Here is a 26,162-nt window from a genome sequence, read left to right as displayed (position 1 = left end):
ATCTGCTCCCTCTCATGGCCACGCTCACTAACTGTTTTGTTTGCTAAGCTATCTGCTGGCTTTTTCTGTCCTACATCTGCCAAACCATCCTCTACCCCCTGCATTTGAAATCAGGGAACCTCTTAGCCCATTTGGCTCAGTTTCAGATCAGGCCTTGCCACATGGCCCATTGTTTTTTGGGGGGGTGACTTTTACTGTTTCCAGCTGAAGAGGCTTAACTGCTCCTTCCATTTAGGGTGAAAAGTGTGCTGTGTTCATCCATCAGCTCTAACCAGGTCTTTGATTATCTACAGTCACAAGACCCACTTGATGGCAGCCATTAACACGTTCCAACATAATATTATATAGAATAGAATAGTTTAGATCATGGTGACAGCTTACTTCTCACTCTCTCACAGCGAGTTGGCCTGCTTTCTCATCTTCTGATTGTTTGTAAATTCCTCTTCTCGTCAAGCTGACAGTGTCTTTGATGGAAGCTGTATTCAGAGTAAACTTAGCCAAGCTATCACACATTTCTTCTTGAGTTTTCTCCCTGGCTTCCTGCCCATTTAAAATGTTGCAATAAGTATTGCCTTATTCTTCTCCTACAAAGCCAGTAAAAACCACTGAATAAATCTGGCCCACCTCAGAGATTTCCCACAGTGCTGGTGACAACAACTTCCTTTTGCTCCCTGACCCTTTTTAACCTGTTTAGTTCGGTTTTGTTTAATTTTTAACTAGCTTTTCTTGATTGTTCACTTCTAAAATCAGAGAATAACCTAAATGATCGTTCCAAAGCTCCAAACATATGACTTTTTACCTTAGTTTTAAGAAGCGAGGGTCATTCTGCCAGGAAAGTTACTAGTTCCAACCTATTCAATATTGTGTCTGAGCCCATGATGGCAGAATTAAATCAAGTTCCCTTTGGTTTTCTATCTTTCTGGGATGAAGAGTTTTCTACCTCACTGGGAGGGAGAGTAATCTGGAGGTTTGAGGGAGGGAATCTGAGTGAAGATTTCTGGATTCTATTCCAGCTCTAGGATTGTGGCTTAAAGGTTAGAGCAAGCAACAAAATTGAGATCCCTGAATTCTGTTCCTGGATCTAGTGGGTAGATCACATACGGATCTCCTGCATTCTATCCTAGCAGTGCATTTGACGCTCCATATGATCTTGGAGGTAGGATACAAACTACCTATGAGACAAATTGCTAGCAATGGGAAGTGAGAGCTGGGAAGAGGCCAGGAGGAAGAGAGAGGCGAAAAAGAATGCAGGAATTGTGCAGATGGAAAAAGGAAATAAATTAGGGAATGCACTTTGTTGGCTGGGCATCCAAGATTGGCTAGAGTTGATATGGAAACCATGTCTTGTTCTTCTTACTTTGTCCCAACAGGAAACATCATCCCATTCAGGCTGGACAGCGGGGAGATCTGACATCAGGTTCCTGCAATGTTGATTTCCTTACAGATCACAGAGAGAATTACAAAATAGGCCTTGTCTACAGTGGATACTTGCCCGGGTTACCAGTGCAAAACGCTAGTGTTAACAGGCAAAGCTGCTATTTGCATCACTGATGTTTACTTTGGTTTCAATAAGCAAACAGCAAGGGAAGAGCTAACTGCATAGGTGCACATCATCCTTAGAGTGATTTGGGCTGGGATTTGCATAGGTACAGCCACACGCATCATTTGCCACCAATGTCTACTGTGGGAATTTCAGCAAACATTCTTTTTTGTCTCACTTGGAGGTCTGACTTTTTCCATTGGACCATATGAACTGGAACCATAAACTCACTGAACATTAAATCTCACCAAATGAGGGTAAATCTATCCTCACCATCGTATCCACTCATTATACTCCACACCTGAACATAGCCATTATATGAACAACATACCCTCATATCTCAATGTCTGTACTTTGACCTGTTAACGTTTTACCCCTAATTGGGGATATTGCAGATTATGTATCCCTCACACCATCCGATCCAAAACTGAACTTCGCACCCCTTGATAATCTGTACCTTATTCATATTGATAACCAGAAACTCTACACTTAAACTCTGTACCGTATTTTTTTTATTTTAACATCATCTTAATAAAATTCTTAAACACCCTAGGACCTAGGAAATACTTGCAGGGAATTTATATTTGCCTGGAGAACAGGAATTATTCAGACAACTTATTTTAAAGGGCCAAATGGCTTATACAACTCCTGGATAAGAGTTTGGTGCTTTCAGATCCCTGATTAACCCTGTTGTGCAAAAATAACAAACAGCCAGTGTGTTTTAGGGAAACAGACAGAGTTCAATGGAAACATTTTAGCCCTCCTGGCCAGCATTAGGAAATCTGAGAAACTCTACCTAGCCAAACTGGCACCTCAGCAAGGGGAATTCTTCTGGGGTTGGCAAGAGCACCTCCTGAACAAAAGTTGAAATGTGTGTTGTGCAGACCCTTCCGTTAGACGCTAACTGCAAAATTAATTACTGGGGAGCTGGGAAGGGGAAGCTTTAAACAAAGAGCTAAACTGTGTCTTGGAAAGGCTGCAGGGGAGAAGGAACCTACAATTTGTAATGAAAGAGAAAAAAAGGCAGAGAAAAAATGTTGCTGCTCATCTTTCCTAGTTAACAAGCCAAGAAAGTGTCAGGAAGATGCTGGGTGCAGCTGAGCTTCAAAAAACACACTGTGCAAGAACAGACTCAAAATACAGCAATACACTTTCACCCACAATTTTTTTTATCCCATACATTGAGAGGGAGAATGTAGACCCAAATCTATTCATGTAGATACTTATTCTGTTCCCACAGTATCTGAGCAACTCACGGATTTTATTTCACAACACCCCTGGGAGGTAGAAAAGCATTACCCCCTCCCCTTTTTTTTAACAAATGCCAAACAGAACCACAGGGCAGATTAAGTGATTTACCCAGGGAATCTATGGCTGAAGTAGGACCTAAACCCAGGTTTATTGAATCTTAGTCCAATGCCCTATCCATTAGATGATTTGTCTGACTCTAAAATACACACAAGTGAGTACTCTCTCCCATTCCCCCCACTTTCATTTGTGTTTCGCATTGTGTTGAGGGTGCTTACCTTCCAAACACAGGGATAAGCATTTTATGAGGTTAAATCTGAGGGTGTAAGCCTCTCCAAATGCAGGTGAGCTGGCAAATAATTTTTTCTGTTTCAGTGCAGCATAGATTCATGAGATGTCTCCCAAGCCATAAACATCCAGAGAAGCAGCAGTCCTGCAGTCTTACTCCAGTGCATGAGGGGCAACTGGAGGCAGGGCACTACCCAGCAGACAATGATGAGCAGAACAAGAGTCTTGTCCGTTGCGGGCACAACCTGTCTCTCCCCTATTTGACAGAGATTCCTCACAATGTCTCTCCTTGATCTAAAACTCAACAGGCTGGTTCCCATCAGACTTATTCTGTACAGATGGGGGAATGCGTGCACATGGCATTGATAGTGCCCAGTCCCCTGGGGCCACAGTTTACATTAGGGAGTTATGGATATAGTGTTTGATTTTTATAAGGCAAAATTTAACAACCTACCTCACAATATTCCCCCCCCATGTTTACACAGAGCAGCTGGAGAACTTTTCTTCCCAACAAACACCCCATGCCAGCATGGTCCAGAGGTCAGAAAAAAAAGATCAGTCTCTTCAGCCACTCTGGTGAGGCATGAAAGCCCAACGACAGCACCAGTCAGTGCCACAGGCAGCAGCAGCTGGTGCAGTGAGGGAGCCGGGCGGGCCTCTTGGGGACTGCATAGCAACATCTCCCTCCCCCTTCCCGCTCTCCCCATCTCCCTTCCTTCCCCTCACCCCTACTCCCGCTCTTCCCTCCACCCCTCCTTCATTTCTTCCCACTTTTCCCCCTTCTCAATTTTCCCGCTATTTTCTGCTACCGCGCATGCGCCCCAGACCAGCTCTCCCAGGAGCGTTCTCTTTTACGTATGCGTCATGTGGTCGCGCCAAGGTCGGGCGTTCTCTCTCTGCGATATGGGTATCGCCGTGTGTAAGCCTCTGCGGTAGCGCATGCGCATTGGTGACACAGCGCAGGGGATGGCGCGTATTTTTCCTCAACGCATGCGCAGTTATTGTCCAGCGGCGGAGGGTAGGGGTGGAAGGAGAGAGGTGGGCAAGCGGCCCGTGGCGCTTGCGCAGCCTGGGGTAGGCGGGGTGAGTCGGTAGCAGCTTTCCTGCGTTCGGCGCTTGCGCACTGAACGGCCACAGGGGCCCAGGCGACGGAGCGAAGATGGCGGCGGTGGTACAGAATGTGGTGAAGCTGTGAGTGGTTCCCCCTCTCCCCCGTTTTCCTGCCCCCCCCTCCCCCGAGCCCTCAGCGGAGCAGTCCGGGCCCCGGCTGGGCTCCCTCCCCTCGGGAGAATCTAAGTGACCCGGACCGGCGGTGGCGCGGAGGGCTCCTGCAATGGGGCTTTCATTGTTAGGCGCAAAGTTTCTCAGCCGGCTCCTCAGGCGGAGTGGGGATCCCGGCGCGCGGGGGGAGCCGGGCGGAGTATGGGCCCCTTGCGGCCCCTGGGGGTGGGAATGGGGGGAGGAGACCACCCTCACAGATTGGCCTCCATAGGGTCCCTGCGGGATGTGAAGGGGGGGAGCAAAGCCCCCACTGCTAGTATGGGGGGGAGCAAAGCCCCCAGGGGAGCAAAGCCCCCACTTCTAGTATGGGGGGGGAGGGAGGATTATCCTCCTCACAACACCACCACCAAGAACAGCAGGGAGACATTTCCTGTCCAGTCCCCCCTCCCCCGCCCAGTTCCACTGGGGGATGGGGAAGAAGACATCCATTTATATAGCTGCCGTGAGGAACAGGGTCCTCCACAAGGCTCAGGCTAGACTAGGGGTTGAAGCTTCTCTTTCCAGGGGATCCATATGGGAGCACAAGCTACTGCTCCCTACGGGTGCAGAGCGCTGGAAAGGCTACAGTTCCGTTGACCTTCTAAACCAGCAGTCCTGCCCCCCATCTTTCCTAAACGTTAAGAATAAGAGAAGGTACGAGAGGGGTGGCTGCAAGACTGCCCTAAGGGTAAGGGCTATAGCTTCCTAACCTCACCAAGGTGTGAAAAGGGCCAGCTCACCTCATAGTCTTGATAAAAGTGGTGTGAAGGAGCAAAAGTGCTGTTTTAAAAACTGGACTTGAAAAATCATGGTGATTCAGCCAGCCAGAATGCAGGGTTTCAATTGAAGAGGGTTTTGTGGTAGGTAGGATAAGGATGGTAGGCCTTGACAGAAGTGGTGGTTGTGTGTAATTGTGATGACATTGCTTATAACTTCTTGAGGTTATAAGCTTACAGTCTGCTTTGATTCTTCAGTAATTCATAATAATGGCTGTCATGTGGCAGACTGTGGTCAGGAAGCAGTATTTGGGGTTAAGTCCAGGTGTGTGATATGATTTCCATGCTTCTGATTAAGTTCCTCTTTCCTTTCCTCTCTGGACATTATCAAACCTTTGCTGTCTCTAAAGAAACTTGAGAAGAGAAAAAAAAAAAAAGTTATCTGGAACACACTAAACAGCAGGTATTCTTAAAAATTCTTTGGGGAAAGGACAGTCTTAGCAACTAGGGCATCACTTTCTCTTTCTGCAAATCAAGCTATTTGAGCCTCGGGCAGAGAGAGAGAAGGGTGGTCTTGGGGTCAAGGCACTGCAATGGACCTCAGGTACCTGAGGGTGAATTCCTGTCTTAGCCATTTGTTTCTCACATATCACTGGGTAGGTTACTTAATATGCCCTGTGCTTCAGTTCCCCATTTGTAAAAAGCAGATTGTATTTCCCTGTCTCTTATGGGGGTTGTGAGGATAAAATCCATTAATAATTGTGAGGTGCACAGGTACACAGTAATTAGGGGCCGTATAGGTATCTAGATCTCTCTAAAGATACACTACCAGGTGTGCAGGTATTGTAGAGTAGTAGCCCAAAATATAGACTCTCTTTTTTTATATAGTGTTTTTCATCACTAGATCTCAAAGCACTTTACAAAGGCGGTTAGTATCGTTATCCCCAGCACCAAATGCTACACTGCACCAAAATGTTACTACAGTGTAACTGGATTATTACTGTAGAGTATTGTAGTAACATGCTTTTAAATAAGGGATGACTGAGCCAAACATCCTCCTAACCCTCCCCATTCTTTTGATCTGTGTGTGACTTTTTGTACGTTTTCTGGTCTTAGTTCAGTCTAAAAGCAAGCAAAATATAAGTATCAAGTTATCCACTTGTCACATGAGCATGGAATTTAATTATTTTTAATGAAAAGGGCAGTTGGGGTTTTTAATTTTTTTTTAAACATAAAATGTAAATCGGGGTCGGCAGCCTTTCAGGAGTGGTGTGCCGAGTTTTCCTTTATTTACTCTAATTTAAGGTTTCGCGTGCCAGTAACACATTTTAACGTTTTTAGAAGGTCTCTTTCTATAAGTCTATAATATATAACTAAACTGTTGTTTGTAAAGTAAATAAGGTTTTTAAAATGTTGAAGAAGCTTCATTTAAAATTAAATTAAAATGCAGAGCCCCCTGGACCGGTGGCCAGGACCTGGGCAGTGTGAGTGCCACTGCAAATCAGCTCATGTGCTGCCTTTTGCACAAGTGCCATAGGTTGCCTACCCCTGATGTAAATGAACAGCTGTTTTTAAAAACTAATGATGGATGTTTAATTACCACTGTGTATGTGAGCTAAAACTGTTTTTAAAGTAGATTTTTTTAATCATGGTTGGTATAGATTAGGTAAAATCTGAGAATGCGGACCCAGTGTGCTAGGCAGCGTATGTATGCTCTGCCCTGAACACTTTATGATCCAAATAGATGAGACAAAGGATGGGACAGGAAACAGAAGGGGGAACTAGGTTGCTCAAGATCACAGAGCTAGGAAAAGAACTTGGGTCTCCTGGGTCCCAGCCCAGTTCCTTATCCACTGGACCATACTGCCTCTCCAGTAGCATTTTAATACCATTTTAGAAAACAGGTTTATAGAATTGAGGTCAGATCCCATTGTCAGTCATGCCAGAGTAAATCTTGAGTAACTCTATCAAAGTCTGCAGTGTTGTATTTACTTGTGTATAACTGAAAGCAGAATATGTTCCTATGTCCTTTAGAAAAATGGTTTTTCTCAGTGGTTCCTTTTCTTTTTGTGGATACAGACTAACACGGCTGCTACTCTGAAATCTCTCATTACAGTGTGTTTGGTAACACCCATTGTTTCATGTTCTCTGTGTATATAAATCTCCCCACTGTATTTTCCACTGAATGCATCCGATGAAGTGAGCTGTAGCTCACGAAAGCTTATGCTCAAATAAATTTGTTAGTCTCTAAAGTGCCACAAGTACTCCTTTTCTTTTTTCAGTGGTTTCTGAATTCTTTCATGCCGTGACCACCTTTGGGCTCACATCTGTTAACATGGCCTGCAGGGACAATGATGCCAATTCAGATATTACTTTTTGGGGCTAGAGCAGATTTTTCAGCCCTGCTTCCCCTTCTTACATCCAGCCCTGGTCCACCCCTAGGTCTCAGGGGGAGTTACCATCGGAGACCAAAGTGCATGGATTGCAGCTCAGGCTCCTCCCCATCCCTCCTCTGCACGACAGCTCCCTGGGGGTGGTGGTGTCTCATTTCAGTGCTGCCAGCCCTTGGATTTTGCTGCCAGTGGCAGTTACCAGCCTCTACATAGCCAGCTCTGTGCACCTATGCTCTCCGCCTTGCAATGGGACCATGAACAGTCTCCCTGTCTCCCCCTGCCCTACTTAAATGGCAGCCCTGTCTCCCCCTCCTTGTTAACTTGAGGCTTCCAATGGCACTAGGAGGAGCTGCCATGAGGTCCAGCAGGAGGGCCCAGCAGGCAGTGCAGGACCCAGGACCAGCCAAGCTCCCTTCAGATCCCCACTGCCTTCCCCCACCCTGCTATTTACCCTTCTCTCCGCTGGCTTGATGTTTCAAGACACCTCTTCCCCTCCCTCCCTCAGGGGTCATAACTCACAGTTTGGAAAACGAGTCTATATTGAGCAAGGAAATCATGTTGAACCTGTGTCAGCTCATTGTTAAAAGTGGATGCAGCCAATAGGCTTTTATTTTTCTCTAGTATGGGCTGAACCACTGGGAAGGGGTTAGGTTGGATATTGGCTGCTGAGCAAATTTCTGGTCTGCTTTTTTAGTATAGAAGCAAAGACACAGGGTCTGTTCTTTTTTTCCCTCCTTGGATCAAGATATTTTTGCATATGCAGGACGTATCCGGAAATGCGTGAAATTTTTAAAAATATTTTGCTTTATTTGACATTTTCAGTCTATTTAAGCTGTGTTTGAATGCACAGCAATGGCGTATCAATACAATCAGCTTGTGCATTAAGCTCAGACGTTAGTTTTTAATTGTATCTTAGAAATGTGCATTATTAGATTGAACTGTATAAAAGTATTGATATGACTTTAATAAAAAACTAGGTTATGTATTTTAAAAAGAGAATATCCAGCCATTTGTCTGTGGAAAAGTTCTGACTCTTCCATTAAGATGTCTCTTTCCTCATGATGTCACTTTTTTTTTTTTACCCCCTGCTTTTGATTTCTCCATTTCCTGATTTTTGGGCCACTCTACAGTACAAACCATGTTAGCTGCTAAGGGGAATCCTATTCTGTTTCCGAACACCTTTAGGAAAGTTTTCCATCCTGAGAACTGCTATAATATTTAATGCTTACGTAGTGCCTTTAATCCAAGAGACTAAGGGCATGTCTACATTTGCCATTTAAAGTGGAAAAAGTCCCTTTTCTGCTCAAAAACCGTGGGAGTGTCTACACTTGCCAATGACTTTTTTGCGGCAAAACTCAAAAGTTTCACCGCAAAAAGTAAACCTCCTCCATGAGAGGCGTACAGCTCTTACTGGTGATGCTTTTGCGGTGATGTGCAAGTGAAGACATGTTCTTCCTGTTTACAGAACTTTTAGCCTCCGGAGCATATCCCACAGTGCCTAGGTGACCACTCTGGCCAGCAGCTCTGCTGCTCTGATGCCAGGTAAACAGACATCCACCCCTCCCCCTGTAAAGCCCCCGGAACTTCGAAACTTCCCTTCCTGTTTTCTTGGCAAGTGCTCACTTATCATCTGGCCAAGTGATAATGGCTGCTCTAGGGGCCAAAGATCCCCAGCTTGGAGCAATGCTGAGCTACTGGAGCTGATCAGTGTTTGGGGAGAGGAGGCTGTTTAGAGGCCCAGGATGTCCCATGATCACCCCCTGCCCTCCTTTTCCCACAAGACCTAGCTGTCAAAATGGAGAGAGCTGCACTGTGAATTAGCTGTCCTCAGTGCGCTGTTCTCATGGGGGAAGTGCTGCAAATGTAAACACTCTCTGACGCCTGTGGAAGTAAGTGAGTACACAAACTAGTGCTTTTCTTTTACCGGTTCACTATCACTAGTGAAACTGACAGCACAAAACCTCTGCAAGTGTAGACATAGCCTAAAAGTGTTTTACAAGGGAGGGTAGTTGGTAGAATTATCCCTGTTTTGAAAATGAAGCACAGAGCTCTTAAGAGCACTCTGTATGAGTAGCTGAACTGGGAATAGAGTCCAGGTCTTTTAACTCAGGGTCCAGGAGGGGGCTCTCCAGAGGTCTGGACAGCTTCTATAGACTGAAGTGGAGAAGAGACTTGTTTTGTCAATAGCATCATTTACTGATCAGTTATCAGAGCAAAAGATAGCTTCATGCACTGATCGGGGAACTGTCTTAGCAAGCAGTTGAGAGTTTCATCTGTAGTATGGATATAGCTTATACTCCTGTCTACACTACAAATTTAGCTGTATAGGGAGATATGTCCAAATCTGTATCGTAGTTGGGGACATGGCTAAAGCATAATGATATTCAGTCTGCTGCAACACAGAACTATGCTTTAACTGTGTTGGTTGACAACAGTACTGTAAGCATGACCTTCCTACTCCAATGAATTTTTCAAAAAAGTGTGACTTGTGCCACATACTACTTTGTGGCGTTGAACTTGCTAAGATTAGTGCTAACCTGACAGTCAGAAACCCATAGGGACACTGGCTCTCTTAGTTGGTTCTGAGGACCATTTTATCCCTCACATAATCTTGTTTGGCTGTCACATCTTTCTGTGCTGTGCATAAGCAGACAGGACCGTGGATGAAACAGAATTTTTGATGTGCAGGTGCATCTGAAATGGATATTATCTTCTTATTTTTGGGAAGCTTTTTCCCCTAGTTAAAGGGGTTGGTTCTCCTTTAGCTTACATCAGTTTTCCTCCTTATAACTCCACTGACTTCAATGGACTTAATCCTGTTCTTCACTGGTGTTGGATCAAAACCAGGATTGATATATTTAAATCTCAGCTTCCCCATCCCAAGTGTATGCCTTTGTTCTGCGTTATGTCCAGCAAGATATTTTGCATGGAATGTTATGTGCAAATTCTCATGTGTTGCCTGAAAGACAAAAGCTTCCATGTGTCATGTCTTGTTGTTCATCCCGTTAAACTAGTAGCTTCCTTGCCATGTGTGTAATTACTGAGTTGTGTTATGGAGCCAGCCTGAGTGCCTTTCCTCTCTGACTCATGTTCTCTGGTTTGATGAGGTCATTTCAGCCAGCGTAGAAGTGTCAGAATCTATCTATATGTGTGTGTAAACAAAGGGCTGTTGTGCTTATGTATTTATCAATTTTTTTCTTTCTTTTCTTTCCTCTCCTGGCATCGGAGACATAAAATTCTCTCTTCTTTAGCAAGCTGAAGTCACCAGATTCTCTGCTTTCCCTCTCCCTGCTACTTTGTGGCAAGATTTTAACGTTGAAATTACTATAATTATGGCTCATTCAATTAAGTGAGTCTTTAGTGCTGCTGTAGCAAAAAAAAAAAAAAAAAAAACAAACACAAAACAAAAAACGAAAAAAAACCCCAAAACCTTGAAGGGGGGGAAAAATAGATTTAATCAGTCTTGTATTCTTCCTGTCGGTTCGTGACTTCCCCCTGTTTTTGCTAACTTGATTACCAAGCAGAATTGGATTTTTTTCCTCTCTTGGATCTATATATTGAAAATGTACTTCAGTATAGCGTAACAATATAAAAAGACTCTAAGTAGAGGGACCATCAAATCAGTGATTTACTCGGAGGGTAAGGACATGAGCATAGCATGTAGGTAGGTCACCTGAATTTTGAGTGTGGGGATGGAAATATAGCTCTTGGCATCACTCCAAAATGCTACTCCATAATTTTGTGACAAATCTATGTCCATGATACCTTTATTGTTGTCTGTGTGTGGCAAACTTGAGATCATCCTGTCTTCACAGGAGCAGGAAGGGAGAACTCAAAGCCTCCTTCCAAGATGCATGCTTCCAGCATTTGATCTAAATGAGAATCTCTGTTAGCACTGCAGGGTCTGTCACATATTTAAGGACTTCTGAATCTGTTCAGTGGTTCACATGCATTACTAATTTCTTATTAGTTTATGCAGTGCTTCCAGAGTATCCCAAAAATGCAAGGATCGCTCCACTCATCAGTTAAAATCCAGCTACTTCTTGGTTGTGTAATGGCAGCCCCACTGCACAACAACTTAGGGCAGAAAGTGAAGGAGTCGTATATCCAATTTAAACTGCACAGTATACCAGAGTTATAATTTGCTTAAGTGCTGATTGGTTCCTTTACTCAGTTCCAGTTAGGATACCCACCTTTTTAACACTTAGAAGCCAGAAATTTGGTACAAAATTTAATTGAAAACCCAAATATAAATCAAGGTGATGGTCTCGTATGAAACAGTGAATTATTTATGGAGAATTGTGGCTTGGAACCCGTCTGTTTTAAGACCTCTGTACACAGTGCATCATTCTGTGATATTTCATGAAATGATATTTAGGGTAAAAGATTGGTTGCTCAGGGAGTTGGCAGTTGGGTAATAGAGCCTTTCAACTCTGCCATTTGACTGCATCCAGGGTTAGCAATGCCTTAAAAAAAATAAATCCCGTAGATTCCCTAGCCAGTTCTCAGCAGGACAGATGTCACTGATTCGCTCCCTTGCTAGTACTCTTGGCAGAAATGCCAAGGATTGAAAGAGCCATGGAGACTTATCTCCGTCCCCAGAGTTGAGCAGCGGTGATTGGCTTTGAGCAGCTTCCATTGCTCATACTCCTGGTGAACAGGGCTTCAGATTCAAGGGATGTCAACCTGGTCCCATGTTCTCTGCTCTGTGTCCCTATCTGGTTCCCTCATTATGTACCTTTTGACCTTTATCTCCATTCCTGTTTTTTTTACTTGTCCCCTGTATTCAGTCAATTTCTAGGTCCCATGGTACTTCCCTCGTCTAGAGGATGGGTCTTTTGTTCTTGGTGGGTTCTGTCCACTGTTCCTGAGGATTCAAATAGGCTGGTCTGGTGTTCTCTGCTCAGCATCCCTCTAGACCCCTCATTTTGACCCTGTGACCTGCCTTTCATACTTTGTACCCTGTAATCAAGTAAGTGCTGGGCTCTGCAGCATGCCCCTCATCTGAGGGGGTGGGCCTCTTAATTAATCGTTTATTATGGTAGTGTCTAAGGACCAACCAAGAATGGAACCCTGTTGTGCTAGGCACTGCACAAACACAGAATACTATTTGCAGGTACTGGGACAAATGAGTCTAGACCTGCCCAAAATTAAAAGTCCCTCCCTCCCCCCCCATCTAAGGGGGAGGAATCACTAGGCCGAGGCCACAGGTGAGTGCATGGGACTGCGAAGGAGACAACAGGAATGGAAGTGAGGTCAAATGTTAAAAATCAGGGAACCAGAGGGGGACACCAACCAGAGAAGCCCAAACAGTGCCTGCTGCTCCTCAAAGGTGTCTAAGGAGGTAGTGTACAGTCCCCAGGGGAACTGCACCCAGAGTCAATACAGAGTAGCAGACAGTTCCTGACCTGAAGAGCTTACAATCTAAATAGATCAGACAGGCGGGGAAGGGATGTCAGCAAACAGCATGTTCCACAATTTTTGTTAGGTGAGTTTGATTTTGGGGAGGTCATCTAAATGAAAAGTGAAGGAGAAGGGACTGAGGGGAACAGGGCAGGTGTGGAGTGAAGCTGAGACAAAGAGAGTGGGCAGGGAAGGAGGGGGTTGGAGCCAACAGTTGACTCTGGCCACCATCCTGGGATTTAAATAGTCTGGTAACTTTCACCAGCATTAAATCCACACTACTGGGATTTAGAATGCTATGCAACTTGACAACTAATAACAATAATATTAAATAAAATAAAAAAACCATTACAAATTGCTCTGATACAAATTACTGGGAAGCCTCTGTGGTTCCTGCAGAACATTATTCAGTGTAAACAGCTTGAGAATAATATTCCAAAAGCTTTCGGAGAACAGTCTGAAATCCTTACTTTGGAAGGATTGTTGTGTATCACACTTGGAGTAATTCCAGATACCTCCGAGGAAGCTGGGTTCTTGTAGGGATCTGATCTGTATGGGTCATTGGTCCACTCCCTAATGTTAATTCTAGTAAAAGTCTGATTGGGCTTGTCTACGTAGTGGTGATAGAATGTCTGATGGTGCAAAGTCCCGAGGTAGGTGTTTCTAAATAGTTATCTGGGAAGTCCTGCAGTAGGGATATAAATCCCCAAGAGCAAAATATATCACAATGGTTTGTTTATGTCAGTGGTCCCGAGTGCTTGGCTCCAGCCGTTCTATTGTCTTCAGACTTGGCTACAGATCTTTTACAAAGGTCTAGCTCCAATATTTATGTTGGTACATCCAATCCTGCCAGAGCATCAGGAGAGTTTTAAAAACAGGTGTGTAGAAAGTGCCGGGAAAGGCAAGCGGCAACGGCAGCTAGTAAGGGAATCCTAATAACTAATACACGGTGTCTGTTTCCTCATCCCACAGCCTTGGAGAGCAATATTACAAAGATGCAATGGAGCAGTGCCACAACTACAATGCCAGGCTGTGCGCTGAGAGGAGCGTCCGGCTGCCTTTCCTAGACTCACAGACCGGAGTGGCACAGAGCAACTGCTACATATGGATGGAGAAGCGTCACAGAGGCCCAGGTAGGGCCTTTTCTGCTGTTATGGTACAATAGCGTATCCCCAAAGCCAGCACCAGACTTCCCCTCTGCCTCAGCTTACCCACTCTTGTGTAAACTAGCAGGCCAGCTCACCAGCCAGTGTGTCAGTGAAGCTCTCCCCAATGTCTCAGTATTTAACTTCCTTTTCCCAGGGATGCATTAATTTTTCAAACAGATTTCAACATCAGTCAAGACAGGCCTGGCCCCTCCTAGGGCATCTGCTGCTGCCTGCACAGCAGGTATCTCTAGCCAAGTCTTTCCCCTACCTTGTGTGGCAAACATGCCTTCCAGGTCCTTTCCCTGACCCATGGTCTCTTTCAGTTCTCCTCATTAAGAGAACTGCTTGTTTCTTTTTTCAGAGTGGTAGCCATGTTAGTTTGCATCAGCAAAAACAATGAGGAGTCCTTGTGACACCTTAGAGACTAACAGATTTATTTGGGCATAAGCTTTCATGGGCTAAAACCCACTTCATCAGATGCATGGAGTGGAAAGTACAGTAGAGGTATAAATACACAGCACATGAAAAGATGGGAGTTGCCTTACCAAGTTGGGGGTCAGTGCTAATGAGCCAATTCAATTAAGGTGGAAGTGGACTATTCTCAACAGTTGACAAGAAGGGGTGAATATCAAGGGAGGAAAAATCACTTTTGTAGTGCTAAAGAGGCCAGTGTAATCAAGGTGGCCCATTTCAAACAGTTGACAAGAAGGTGTGAGTATCAGCAGAGGGAAATTAGTTTTTGTTGTCACCCATCCAATCCCAGTCTTTATTCAGGCCTAATTTGATGGTGTCCAGTTTGCAAATTAATTCCAGGTCTGCAGTTTCTCTTTGGAGTCTGTTTTTGAAGTTTTTTTTGTTGAAGAATTGCCACTTTTAAGTCTGTTGTTGAGTGTCCAGGGAGACCAGTGTTCTCCTACTGGTTTTTGAATGTTATAATTCTTGATGTCTGATTTGTGTCCATTTATTCTTTTGTGTAGAGACTGTCTGGTTTGGCCAATGTGCATGGCAGAGGGGCATTGCTGGCACATGATGGCATATATCACATTGGTAGATGTGCAGGTGAACGAGCCCTTGATGTTGTGGCTGATGGTGGTTAGGGCCTAAGATGGTGTCCTATCTGAAAAGTCACAGGTGGGGGCTAAGACGAAATCCCTTAAAGGGCCAATTCACCCTGTGGTACATGGGCATAACGCTTGCTGCACTTTATAAGTGTTTAGGTGAGGAAGGAGTGGGGAGGCTCTTTGGTTTTGGTTAATGATGGAGAAGCTGTTTGCCTCAAAGTAACAGGAGTACATTTCTTTGACAGTTCACTTATCTTTCCTCAGCTGCTTTTGCACCTGTCTTCCATCATGCACAGTGCTGAAGACCTACCTGTTTATTGTCTTGCATGAATAAGTTCAGCGACCTTTTGTATTCAATGGAGTGTAGTGGTTAGAGCCAGGAAACTGGTAGTCAGGACTCCTGGATTCTAGTCACAACTCTGGAAGCCAGTTGGGTCTAGTTATTATAGCAAGGTGAGTGGGAATTAGGATATCTGGGTTCCCTTCCTGTCTCTGAGTAGAGAGTGTGACTTAATAAACCATGGCAACTGAAAACTGGGTTTTGCTGGTTTCTGTGCCTGACTCTGGTACTAACCTGCTATGAACTTGAGAAAATATTCAGGTTCTCGGTGTCCTGGGATCAGAACTGTAACTTATGATCTCATCAATACATGTGGGATCAGTGTGGCCTAGTGGCTAGAACATTGGATTGGAACTCGGGAGCCTGGGTTCTGTTCCTGGCTCAGCCGCTGACTTGTTGGGTGATCTTGGGTAAGTCATGTCCATTCTGTTCCCATCTCTAAAATGGGTATAGTGATACTGACCTCCTTTGTAAATTGTGGTGTTATTTTATACAGCTCTTTGACAATACAAACTTTGTTTAAGTCATGAGGAATATTATGTTGGAACATTTAGTCTTAGAACCTAACTCTGTATTAGGAAACGCAGAGAAAGACCTGACATCCCCTAACCTGCAAAAAGAAATGTGTGCGATGGCGTTTATATGATGCTACTACCTGTGGACCACAATCAAGAATCAGAGCCGCACTGTGCTAGTCCCTATGTGGACAAGCTGCAAAGATAGCTCCTGCTCCAGAGAGCATACAGTCTCGGTATCACAGGACAAAACCGACAAAACGGGGTGAAAAAATAATACTTTGATTGGAAGCTTTTTGTGGCAGGAACCAGTGTTTTGTTCTACCCTGTACAGCACCTAGCACCATGGGGTCCTGGTCCATGACTGGGGCTCCTAGATGCTACTGCAATTCCAGTAATAATGTGAACAGAGGTAGCAGAAATCTTAGCTGGCCTAAGCAATGCTGGACAGCAGTGTTTTGTAGGCATCTCACAGCCTTTTTCAATGTGTGTGGGAGGAATGTGTGGGATTGCAGCTTTGAAGGTTCCCTTGACCATGGCTTTAAGAAACAGAAATTTGGTTGCAAACATGCAGCTGCTGGTAGAAGCTTCCCCTCAGCCCTTTCATTCAGGAGTTCATCTTGCCATACTCTGTATGTCATTATGCATTCATATAGACTGAACTTCTCCTACAATGGGGAATGGAATGCTGCCTCTTGGCAGCAAACTTTTGCTCCCAACATTTATCCCATTTTACAGAGAGGCAGTGTGATCCAGAGGATAGGGCACTAGAATGGGAGTCAGGAAACATGAGGTCTATTCCTAGCTTTGCCAGTGACCTACAGGGTGACCATGAGCCAAGTCACTTTGCCTCTCTGTACCTCAGTTTCCCCGTTCCACCCTGTATCTGTTTAGATTGTAAACTCTGTGGTGGTAAAAAAAAAAAAAAAAAAAAAAAAAAAAAAAAGAAAAGAGAAGAAAAGGAGTACTTGTGGCACTTTAGAGACTAACAAATTTATTTGAGCATAAGCTTTCGTGAGTTACAGCTCACTTCATCGGATGCATTCAGTGGAAAGTACAGTGGGAAGATTTATATACACAGAGAACATGAAACAATGAGTGTTACCATATACACTGTAATGAGAGCGATCAGGTAAGGTAAGCTATTACGGGGGGGGGCGGGGGACGACGACGACGACCTTTTGTAGTGATAATCAAGGTGGGCCATTTCCAGCAGTTGACAAGAACGTGTGAGGAACAGTGGGGGGCCGGGGGGAGAGGAGGGGAATAAACATGGGGAAGTAGTTTTACTTTGTGTAATGACCCATCCGCTCCCAGTCTTTATTTAAGCCGAAGTTAATTGTATCCAGTTTGCAAATTAATTCAAATTCAGCAGTCTCTCGTTGGAGTCTGTTTTTGAAGGTTTTTTTGTTGAAGAATTGCCACTTTTAGGTCTTTAATCGAGTGACCAAAGAGATTGAAGTGTTCTCCGACTAGTTTTTGAATGTTATAATTCTTGACATCTGATTTGTGTCCATTTATTCCTTTACGTAGAGACTGTCCAGTTTGGCCAATGTACATGGCAGAGGGGCATTGCTGGCACATGATGGCATATATCACATTGGTAGATGTGTAGGTGAGCCTTTGATAGTGTGGCTGATGTGATTAGGCCCTATGATGGTGTCCCCTGAATAGATATGTGGACACAGTTGGCAACGGGCTTTGTTGCAAGGATAGGTTCCTGGGTTAGCGGTTCTGTTGTGTGGTGTGTGGTTGCTGGTGAGTATTTGCTTCAGGTTGGGGGCCTGTCTCCCAAGATCTGTGAGAGTGATGGGTCGTCCTTCAGGATAGGTTGTAGATCCTTGATGATGCATTGGAGAGGTTTTAGTTGGGGGCTGAAGGTGATGGTTAGTGGCGTTCTGTTATTTTCTTTGTTGGGCCTGTCCTGTAGTAGGTGACTTCTGGGTACTCTTCTGGCTCTGTCAATCTGTTTCTTCACTTCAGCAGGTGGATATTGTAGTTGTAAGAACGCTTGATATAGATCTTGTAGGTGTTTGTCTCTGTCTGAGGGGTTGGAGCAAATGCGGTTGTATCGTAGAGCTTGGCTGTAGACAATGGATCATGTGGTGTGGTCTGGATGAAAGCTGGAGGCATGTAGGTAGGCATAGCGGTCAGTAGGTTTCCGGTATAGGGTGGTGTTTATGTGACCATCGCTTATTAGCACCGTAGTGTCCAGGAAGTGGATCTCTTGTGTGGACTGGTCCAAGCTGAGGTTGATTGTGGGATGGAAATTGTTGAAATCATGGTGGAATTCCTCAAGGGCTCCTTTTCCATGGGTCCAGATGATGAAGATGTCATCAATGTAGCGCAAGTAGAGTAGGGGCATTAGGGGACGAGATCTCTCTCTCACAGATCTGGGGAGACAGGCCAGTCCTTGCTTACAGACAGCCCCCCAACCTGAAGCAAATACTCACCAGCAACCACACACCACACAACAGAACCGCTAACCCAGGAACCTATCCTTGCAACAAAGCCCGTTGCCAACTGTGTCCACATATCTATTCAGGGGACACTATCATAGGGCCTAATCACATCAACCACACTATCAGAGGCTCATTCACCTACACATCTACCAATGTGATATATGCCATCATGTGCCAGCAATGCCCCTCTGCCATGTACATTGGCCAAACTGGACAGTCTCTACGTAAAGGAATAAATGGACACAAATCAGATGTCAAGAATTATAACATTCAAAAACTAGTCGGAGAACACTTCAATCTCTTTGGTCACTCGATTAAAGACCTAAAAGTGGCAATTCTTCAACAAAAAAACCTTCAAAAACAGACTCCAACGAGAGACTGCTGAATTTGAATTAATTTGCAAACTGGATACAATTAACTTAGGCTTTAATAAAGACTGGGAGAGGATGGGTCATTACACAAAGTAAAACTATTTCCCCATGTTTATTCCCCTCCTCTCCCCCCGGCCCCCCACTGTTCCTCACATGTTCTTGTCAACTGCTGGAAATGGCCCACCTTGATTATCACTACAAAAGGCCTCTCCTGCTGGTAATAGCTCACCTTACCTGATCACTCTGGTTACAGTCTGTATGGTAACACCCATTGTTTCATGTTCTCTGTGTATATAAATCTTCCCACTCTATTTTCCATTGAATGCAGCCGATGAAGTGAGCTGTAGCTCACGAAAGCTTATGCTCAAATAAATTGGTTAGTCTCTAAGGTGCCACAAGTACTCCTTTTCTTTTTGCGGATACAGACTAACACGGCTGCTACTCTGAAATCTGTGTGGTAGGAACTCTCTTGCTATATGATTGTGCCAAACACAGTGGGGCCTTGATCTTGGTTGGGGCCTCTTGGTGCTACTGTAATACTAATAATAACTTAGGGTCTTATCCTGAGGGGTGCTGCGGTTAGCCACAGTCCCCATTGATTTCCAAAGGCAGTGCCTGTACTCATCGCTTTGTGGCATCAATTTGTCAGAGAATATCAGATTTCAGCCTTTCTTTTATGTTTTAAAGGTTTAGCCTCTGGTCAGCTCTACTCCTACCCAGCTCGCCGTTGGCGGAAAAAACGCCGTGCTCACCCTCCGGAGGATCCAAGGCTTTCCTTCCCTTCCATCAAACCAGGTGACCCTTCCCCTCCCTCTGATCTCTGTTCGCAATGCAGTTATTAGGCTCTTCTCATGAGCTATTTCACCTCAGGTTATTGCCTGTGATATTAGGGGAGTGGTCTCGATGACCCAGGAGGTCCCTTCCAGTTCTGAGTTTATATATTCCTCTCTCGGGTTGACGATGCAGCCTCACCCATGTCACGTCCGTACTGTGCATAGAGCATGGTCAGAAATAACCTCTTGGCACTACTGAGCTCCATAAATGCCACAGTTACACCAGCTGGGGTAGAAATCATCCATTGTTGGCATTGTATGGGTTGTGGCATTTGTGGCTGAGCTCAACGTAGCGAGAACTTGAGCAGTCAACTGCTAGCTCTACTCACCTGAGCTGCTCCTGTGGGCTGCTGATTTGGGACCAATGCAGGAGTAGGGAGGGAATGTATGTTTGAAGAAGCTGCCTGTTGCTTTACCCCACATGGACACCTTTTCAGTGGGGAATTGGAGTAGATCGGTGTTCTGCAGCTTTCCCCAGTTTTTTACCCCATGGGTCTCTAGACCAGTGTGGGAAGCACCAAGGTAGGATAAACATAGGAGAGATCCACTGTCCTTCGGGATATAAGTCAACTACTAAGCATCTGGTCTTGGGGAAAATACCCCTCCCTAATAAATGTTGTTGCATAATTGTGTATTTTGGAAGGAGTACATCTTCCTTAAAAAGAAAAGGAGTACTTGTGGCACCTTCGAGACTAACAAATGTATTTGAGCATCCAATGAAGTGAGCTGTAGCTCACGAAAGCTTATGCTCAAATAAATTTGTTAGTCTCTAAGGTGCCACAAGTACTCCTTTTCTTTTTGCGGATACAGACTACATGGTTGCTACTCTGAAACCTTTACATCTTCCTTAGGAACACCTGTTGATGGCCAGTATTGGAGAGATGATACTAGTCTAGATGGGCTCATTGGTCTTATCTAGCATTGTGGGATAGGGGGTGGGGTACCAGGCTAGATGGGTCCATTGGTTTGATTCAGCGTTACAGGGAGTGGAAGGTTAGCAGGCTAGACTGACCCATTGTTCTGATCCAGTGCAGTTGGATGGTGGAGATACTAGAGTAAGTGGTTCTGGGCATGGCAGGTAGATCGTAATACTGGACTAGAAGAACTGTAATGATATTTTCAGAGTGCCAGTGTAGTTCAAGGTCCCATCTGTGCTACAGAATCAAGTGTATTGCAGGACTCAGTTGCAACATTCCTGATACCTGACATTATAACTCTGTCCCACCGTGTAGACAGGTCCTAATTACATCTCCAAATTGTGCTAATGCCTTGGATGTGTTTTCTCCCTTGCACACAATTAGTTGATTTGGTGGTATAATTGTGACCTAGTAGCATGGAGAACCTACTTAACTTCTGGTTTTTTTAGCTTTTGGCTATAGTTTTCTTTCCCCTTTCTACAGATACTGATCAGACCTTAAAGAAAGAGGGGCTGATCTCCCAGGATGGCAGCAGTCTGGAGGCTCTCCTAAGGACTGACCCCCTGGAGAAACGCAGCCTGCCAGACCCGCGCAATGATGATGACAGCCTCAGCGAGTTCCCTGTCACCAACAGCCGTGCGCGGAAGGTACGGCAGAGAGAGGGCATTCTCCCCTATGTTGCAAGAGGGAGCTTCATGGTAAAACACAAATGTCTCACTGTTAAAGACAAACACAGCACACTTTTTTTTTCTTTCTCTTTCTTTTGTCTTGTTAGGCCCCTCTCTGACTGCTGTTTTGTGGTTAGGGTGTATGTCTGTCTGTCTTTCGGCGGGGGATGAAGGCCTGGATCTACAGAGGGACCACTGAGCACTCAAAATTTTGAACCCCTGGTGGGAGCCTGCCATTGGGTGTGGGGAGCAGGAGGTAGCAGTGGCAGAGCAGGAAGCCAGGAGTGCAGTGAACTGTTGGATTTGTTTTCTGGTGGTAGAAAAAGAAAAACTGTTTCATTTTATCCAGGCCCCATTTTGGCTTAATAGAGAGGATGCATGTGTAGTGCACTGGACGGGGACTTGGGAGACCTGGGTTCTGTTCCTTGCTCTGCCACTGACTCTGCTATATTAGAGCTAGCTACTAGTATTACTATGAATTTATTGCTGCTGTTTCCCTGACTACCAGTGGAGGAGGGAAGTATTATAAGAGCATTGTGAACTTGTGAGTAGAGCACTGATCTGGGGTTTGGGAGGACTGGGTTCTGTTCCTGACTCTGAAACTGGCCTGCTGGGCAGCCTTGGGATCTGCTGATAAGCACTACAGAAGCACGAGGTGGTGGTGTAATTTAGCTGTGTTATTTTGCATTGGCCCAAAGTTTTAGCTTGCAGGTTCTCAGCCACTAGCAGCTGAAAAGAAAAGTGGGGTAAGGAAGGAGCTGACATCAATTAAGCACACGATCATGATCAATATCGTGGACCGTACTATGCTCTGATTTCCCCCCTGGCCCCACTGCCTTTTGCCTCCTAAACAACAAAGTTTCAGTACAGGGAACCCTGCAGTGATTTTTGCTATGCTTTTGGATGTCTGCAGAGAAATAAATGTTCCCAGGAAATGGGAACAAGCAGGGAAATAACAAAGCACCCTCTAAAAAAAATACCTGTTTCAGAAATTTCCATTGTTTCCAATCAGGGCATTTGTGTAATCTGCAGCAAGAGTGGAGCTGTAATTTTAAGAGATCTGCAAAAGAAGAATAAGAACTGTGCTCATGTGGTTTGGTTTTTTGTTTTTCCCTGTGTTATGATGGAAAAGGAGCCCTGAAAGTGATTATTTTTTTACATTACAGATTTGGGTGTGTGTATGTATTTACAGGGCCTTCATCATCATAGTATCGGTTTGCCCCAAAGAGCTTCATACTTAGGTAAACAGCAGCTCTGCTCTTCCTTGTTGGATACAAATACTCCAGCTGACAGTTTAAATTCCCTCTAAGATGCGCAGCTGCCTATTAAGCCCTGTGCAGGGGCTCAGGGCTGCGGCGGGGAGAGGCGGCCCCAGCTGGGAGCTGCTGCAGCGGGGAGAGGGCTGGGGGAGTACTCTCTCCCCACCGTAGCCCCTGGGCAGCCTGCACCCAAAACCTCTCATCCTGAGCCCCCTTCCATAACCCGAACCCTCATCCCTGGCCCCACCACATGAATTTTTTTATGTGCACCAGTATGAAGGTGATGTGTCACACATCACCTCCATATTGGTGCACCTAACAATTCATTCTGCACATGGATATAAAAAATTAGAGGAGACACTGCTGGCAGGGCTGCTGTCTACTTCATGATGTTACCATTTTTTATCACTGATAAAGAGCATGTTAAAAAGTAATTAGGGCTTTTAGTGATGCGTTGCCCAGGATGAAGTAATTGGAAACCACTTTCCATTCCACCCCTGTTTTCCCTTTTATTCCTCTTGGAGCCCAGGTTGGTGATTTTTGTTGTTTCAAGCAGAAGCCCTGTGACTGTGGTCACTACTTTACTTCACACCTATGGGCACAAGTTCAATCTGCAACTGATTGCCGCAATCCTGACTAATGTGGCTGTGGTGCAACAGTAATTAATCCCACCTTTGTGGTAGCATGAGGATGTTCACTTGGTGCTTAAGTTGTTTCATCCTTGCAGCCTTATTTTATGGGGAGCCATGTGTACTCGGTTTTATATTTGTAGATACTTGTGCAGCCAGACTTGTTCGTTTCTTTTGAAGTGAGTTTTTTGGCTTGGAACTGGTGCACCTTGTGTGAATTCTTCAGCGGATAATACTGTGCCTTGATCCAAGTTTATGGAAGCCCTTTACGAGAACAAGCCCTCACTATACCCATATAAGTATAGGTAAGAGGTGGCTATGTTATAATAATAATATCTAGCTCTTGCAAAGCACTATGTTCACTCTTGGGCTCATGACAACTCACTGCTGCACCCACAGTCGGGTGCAGAAGGCAAAAGGGTTTTATTTAACAATCGCCCCCTTCAGGCAGGGCATTATTTGCACTAGTCTTACTCAGTACCTAGAGGCAAGACAGGTAGCAAATCAAAACTGTAGTCCTGTGTCAAGCCTACCTTTCTTCAGGGAGGTTCTGGCAGGCAGCCATCTCTAGTCAGCTCCTCGCCAGACTTCTCTTACAGAGTGAGAGCTTGGAGGTCTTTTCTCCATCCTATCCAGCTCACAACAGAGCTGGACTTTTCCCATTTTTCATTAACCCCTCCCTCTGAGCCTGACACCTGTTGCAGATATAGCAGAGGGGGCTGACTGAGCCTGCAGCAGCTCATTAACCTTTTCCTGGCAATGTGGGATTTGTGTGCCTCATTGCAAGCACCTGCCATTAGTAGATCACAAAATGGGGTACTTTCATCCACCCCTCACATGCAGCCATCTCTGTTATGGAATGCAGTGGCTGTTTACAAAAGTTTAGAGCAGGAGCAAAGAGCACTGTATCCAAATGAAACAGCAAGGGGATTAAGGGAGACAGAATGGAATTACCCTAGTTGGGATTTAGCCAGGATGTAGCCCTTATTGTTATAAAAGTTCCATGGGACCTGTAATGCCCCATAAGCAATGGGAATTTTATTTTCCTTGTCACCTGAAAAATGGTAGCTCTCTGCCTCCTTCTAGTGTTCTGGAGGGCTTGGGGTGAGTAGCTCTAATGTGGAGGAATGCTGTCTGCTGAGTTGCCCACACAGTTCCTTTCACACAGCACTGCCCTGGTATCTTACTGAGGCACTGGGGTCAGCACTGACTTGAAGGAGGGCCCTCTACTGAGTTGCCCTCACTACTCATTGTAGCACTTTGTGCTCACTGATGTGTCCCTCACTGTTGTATCAAATATAGTGTTTCTCTGCTTTGGAGCTCTACTATTCACATCAGCAAGGGCAATATCTGATCTGATGTGCGTTCCTTCACAGCGCAAGATGGCCAGCCTACAAGAACCTTGGGGTTGGTCCTTCTGTTTGCCTCCGCAAAAAGGAAGTATTGGGTTCAAACCTTCCATTGTAGTCTGGGTTGATTGATTCCACAGCTGTGGCGTGATGCTGGGGTGTATGAGCTGATGCCATGCTTTGAATTACATTACACCAAAGTTCCTTTCTTCCTAATCTCTGCATCATCCCTCACCTCTTCAGGAGATGAGGCTACTAAGCCCTGTGTACTAGCCCATGCTCCCACTCACTGTATAACATGTTAAAAATAACAAAAGTAATACCTAGTTCTTCTGTAGCATGTTTCATCAGTAGTATTTTACAGAGGAAGCAAGTGCTATTATCCCCATTTTACAGGTAGGGAAACTGGGGCACAGAGTTGAGGGGACTTGCCCAAGATCACCCAGCAGGTCGGGGCAGAGCTGAGAATAGAACCCTGAGTCCTTGTCCAGTGCTCTGTCCATTAGGTGGCTCTGACCAGAGTCCAGGGCTGCTTGTGAGCTGTAGCAGCATGTGTAAGGCTCCTCTGTTTAGCTTGTGCAATCACTGCAATGCTGTGTTTAATTCTGCTGTCGTGGAAAGTTAATATATCCTGGGAATCCTAGAGTCTCCCTCTGTAACACATCAAATATTATCTTTTGTTAAAGATTTCTCCCCTTCCCCACCCCAATTGAAAATTAACTTTGGATTCTAGGAACTTTTTTCCCATAAGGAGGGTGGAATTTGCTGTGAAATGTAAATGAGGCCCTCAAAGCCACAGGGGGCTCTGCTCTTCGTCATCTCCTATTGAACTGCTGAATCTATATTAAATGCATTGGCCAACCTCCAGGAACACCTCACATACCAGGGCCCTACAAGCCTAGTAAGGATTGGAGCTGAATGGAGAAAATGTCTTCAGCATGCATTTTGTTCTTATCCTTTACCCCATTGTCAGACTAATTTTTGTGGAAGGAGGGTTGGGGGTGGGAATTTTCCAGCTGAAAATTTTGCAGATTTACATGTGTAAAAACTGCTTTCACCTCTGCCTGGGTATTTTCTTTTGCATAATTGTCTTGGTCATTCCTTTGTGATCCAGTGAGAGAGGGGATGGTTTAGTGCATTGAATATCAGGTTGGCAATAACTTACTTGGTTCCGTAACGATGCAATGCATTGCCATAAATGTTCCAGTTTCATGGGTCTCAGTTACCAGGGCAAATTGTAATGGTTACTACTAGTTATTATTTCGGTTGCTGTAGGCCAACTAAAAGCTTGGCCCGACTGCTATGCACTGAACAAACATACAGAAAGAGACAGTTCTTGCACTGAAGAGCTTAAACAGAGGCATCAAGAGGGGATGGGGCTTGGCCAAAGTCACACAGTAGGTCAGTGGAATAAGACCACAGATCTCCTGATTCCAGTGCTCTATCTGCTACGCTGCACTGCAGAGCAACTATGTTAAACAGCCTTAGAGGAAGACTTGCTTGAAGTACATGTTAAAATCCCAGGAGGGTTGGCTCTGTTCTTTGTCCTTCTCGGGCAGATAAATTGAGTTGTATACAGTTCATTGTGTGTAGGACCTTAAATTCCAAAATATTTTCTGGTCACAAAATATCCCCTGGCTCTTTCCATAAGAGTTGAGGTCTTTGGCCAAATTCCAATTCTCCCTCTTGGATTCCCAATGCACTTTCAGGCAGATGCATTCTTACTCTTGTCCTAAACTGTTGGGGTTGGTTAGTGTAAATT

General features: G+C 44.9%; 2 protein-coding genes across 6 annotated transcripts in view; both read left to right on the top strand.

The window, feature by feature from the left end:
• The window catches only part of CDC42EP2 (CDC42 effector protein 2), a 28,392-nt gene extending 26,811 nt beyond the window's left edge, over positions 1–1,581 (top strand). For both annotated transcript variants that reach the window (XM_074957952.1, XM_074957951.1), the window contains one exon: positions 1,371–1,581. In XM_074957952.1, coding sequence (XP_074814053.1) covers positions 1,371–1,551 — 181 coding nt within the window. In that variant the 3' untranslated portion in view covers positions 1,552–1,581. The remainder of the gene's footprint in view (positions 1–1,370) is intronic.
• A 2,561-nt stretch (positions 1,582–4,142) lies between these two features.
• The window catches only part of DPF2 (double PHD fingers 2), a 43,706-nt gene continuing 21,686 nt past the window's right edge, over positions 4,143–26,162 (top strand). For 2 of the 4 annotated variants that reach the window (XM_074957947.1, XM_074957946.1), the window contains exons 1-4: positions 4,143–4,267; positions 13,821–13,981; positions 19,433–19,540; positions 20,979–21,193. In XM_074957947.1, the coding sequence (XP_074814048.1) occupies positions 4,236–4,267; positions 13,821–13,981; positions 19,433–19,540; positions 20,979–21,193 (516 nt within the window). In that variant the 5' untranslated portion in view covers positions 4,143–4,235. The remainder of the gene's footprint in view (positions 4,268–13,820; positions 13,982–19,432; positions 19,541–20,978; positions 21,194–26,162) is intronic. The other 2 variants (XM_074957949.1, XM_074957948.1) reach the window with 1 other exon arrangement.

This window comes from Natator depressus, chromosome 7 (assembly GCF_965152275.1).
Source record: "Natator depressus isolate rNatDep1 chromosome 7, rNatDep2.hap1, whole genome shotgun sequence".
NCBI lineage: Eukaryota > Metazoa > Chordata > Testudines > Cheloniidae > Natator > Natator depressus.
Note: the sequence above shows the minus strand (reverse complement) of the source record. Positions and strands in the feature narration are given on the sequence as shown.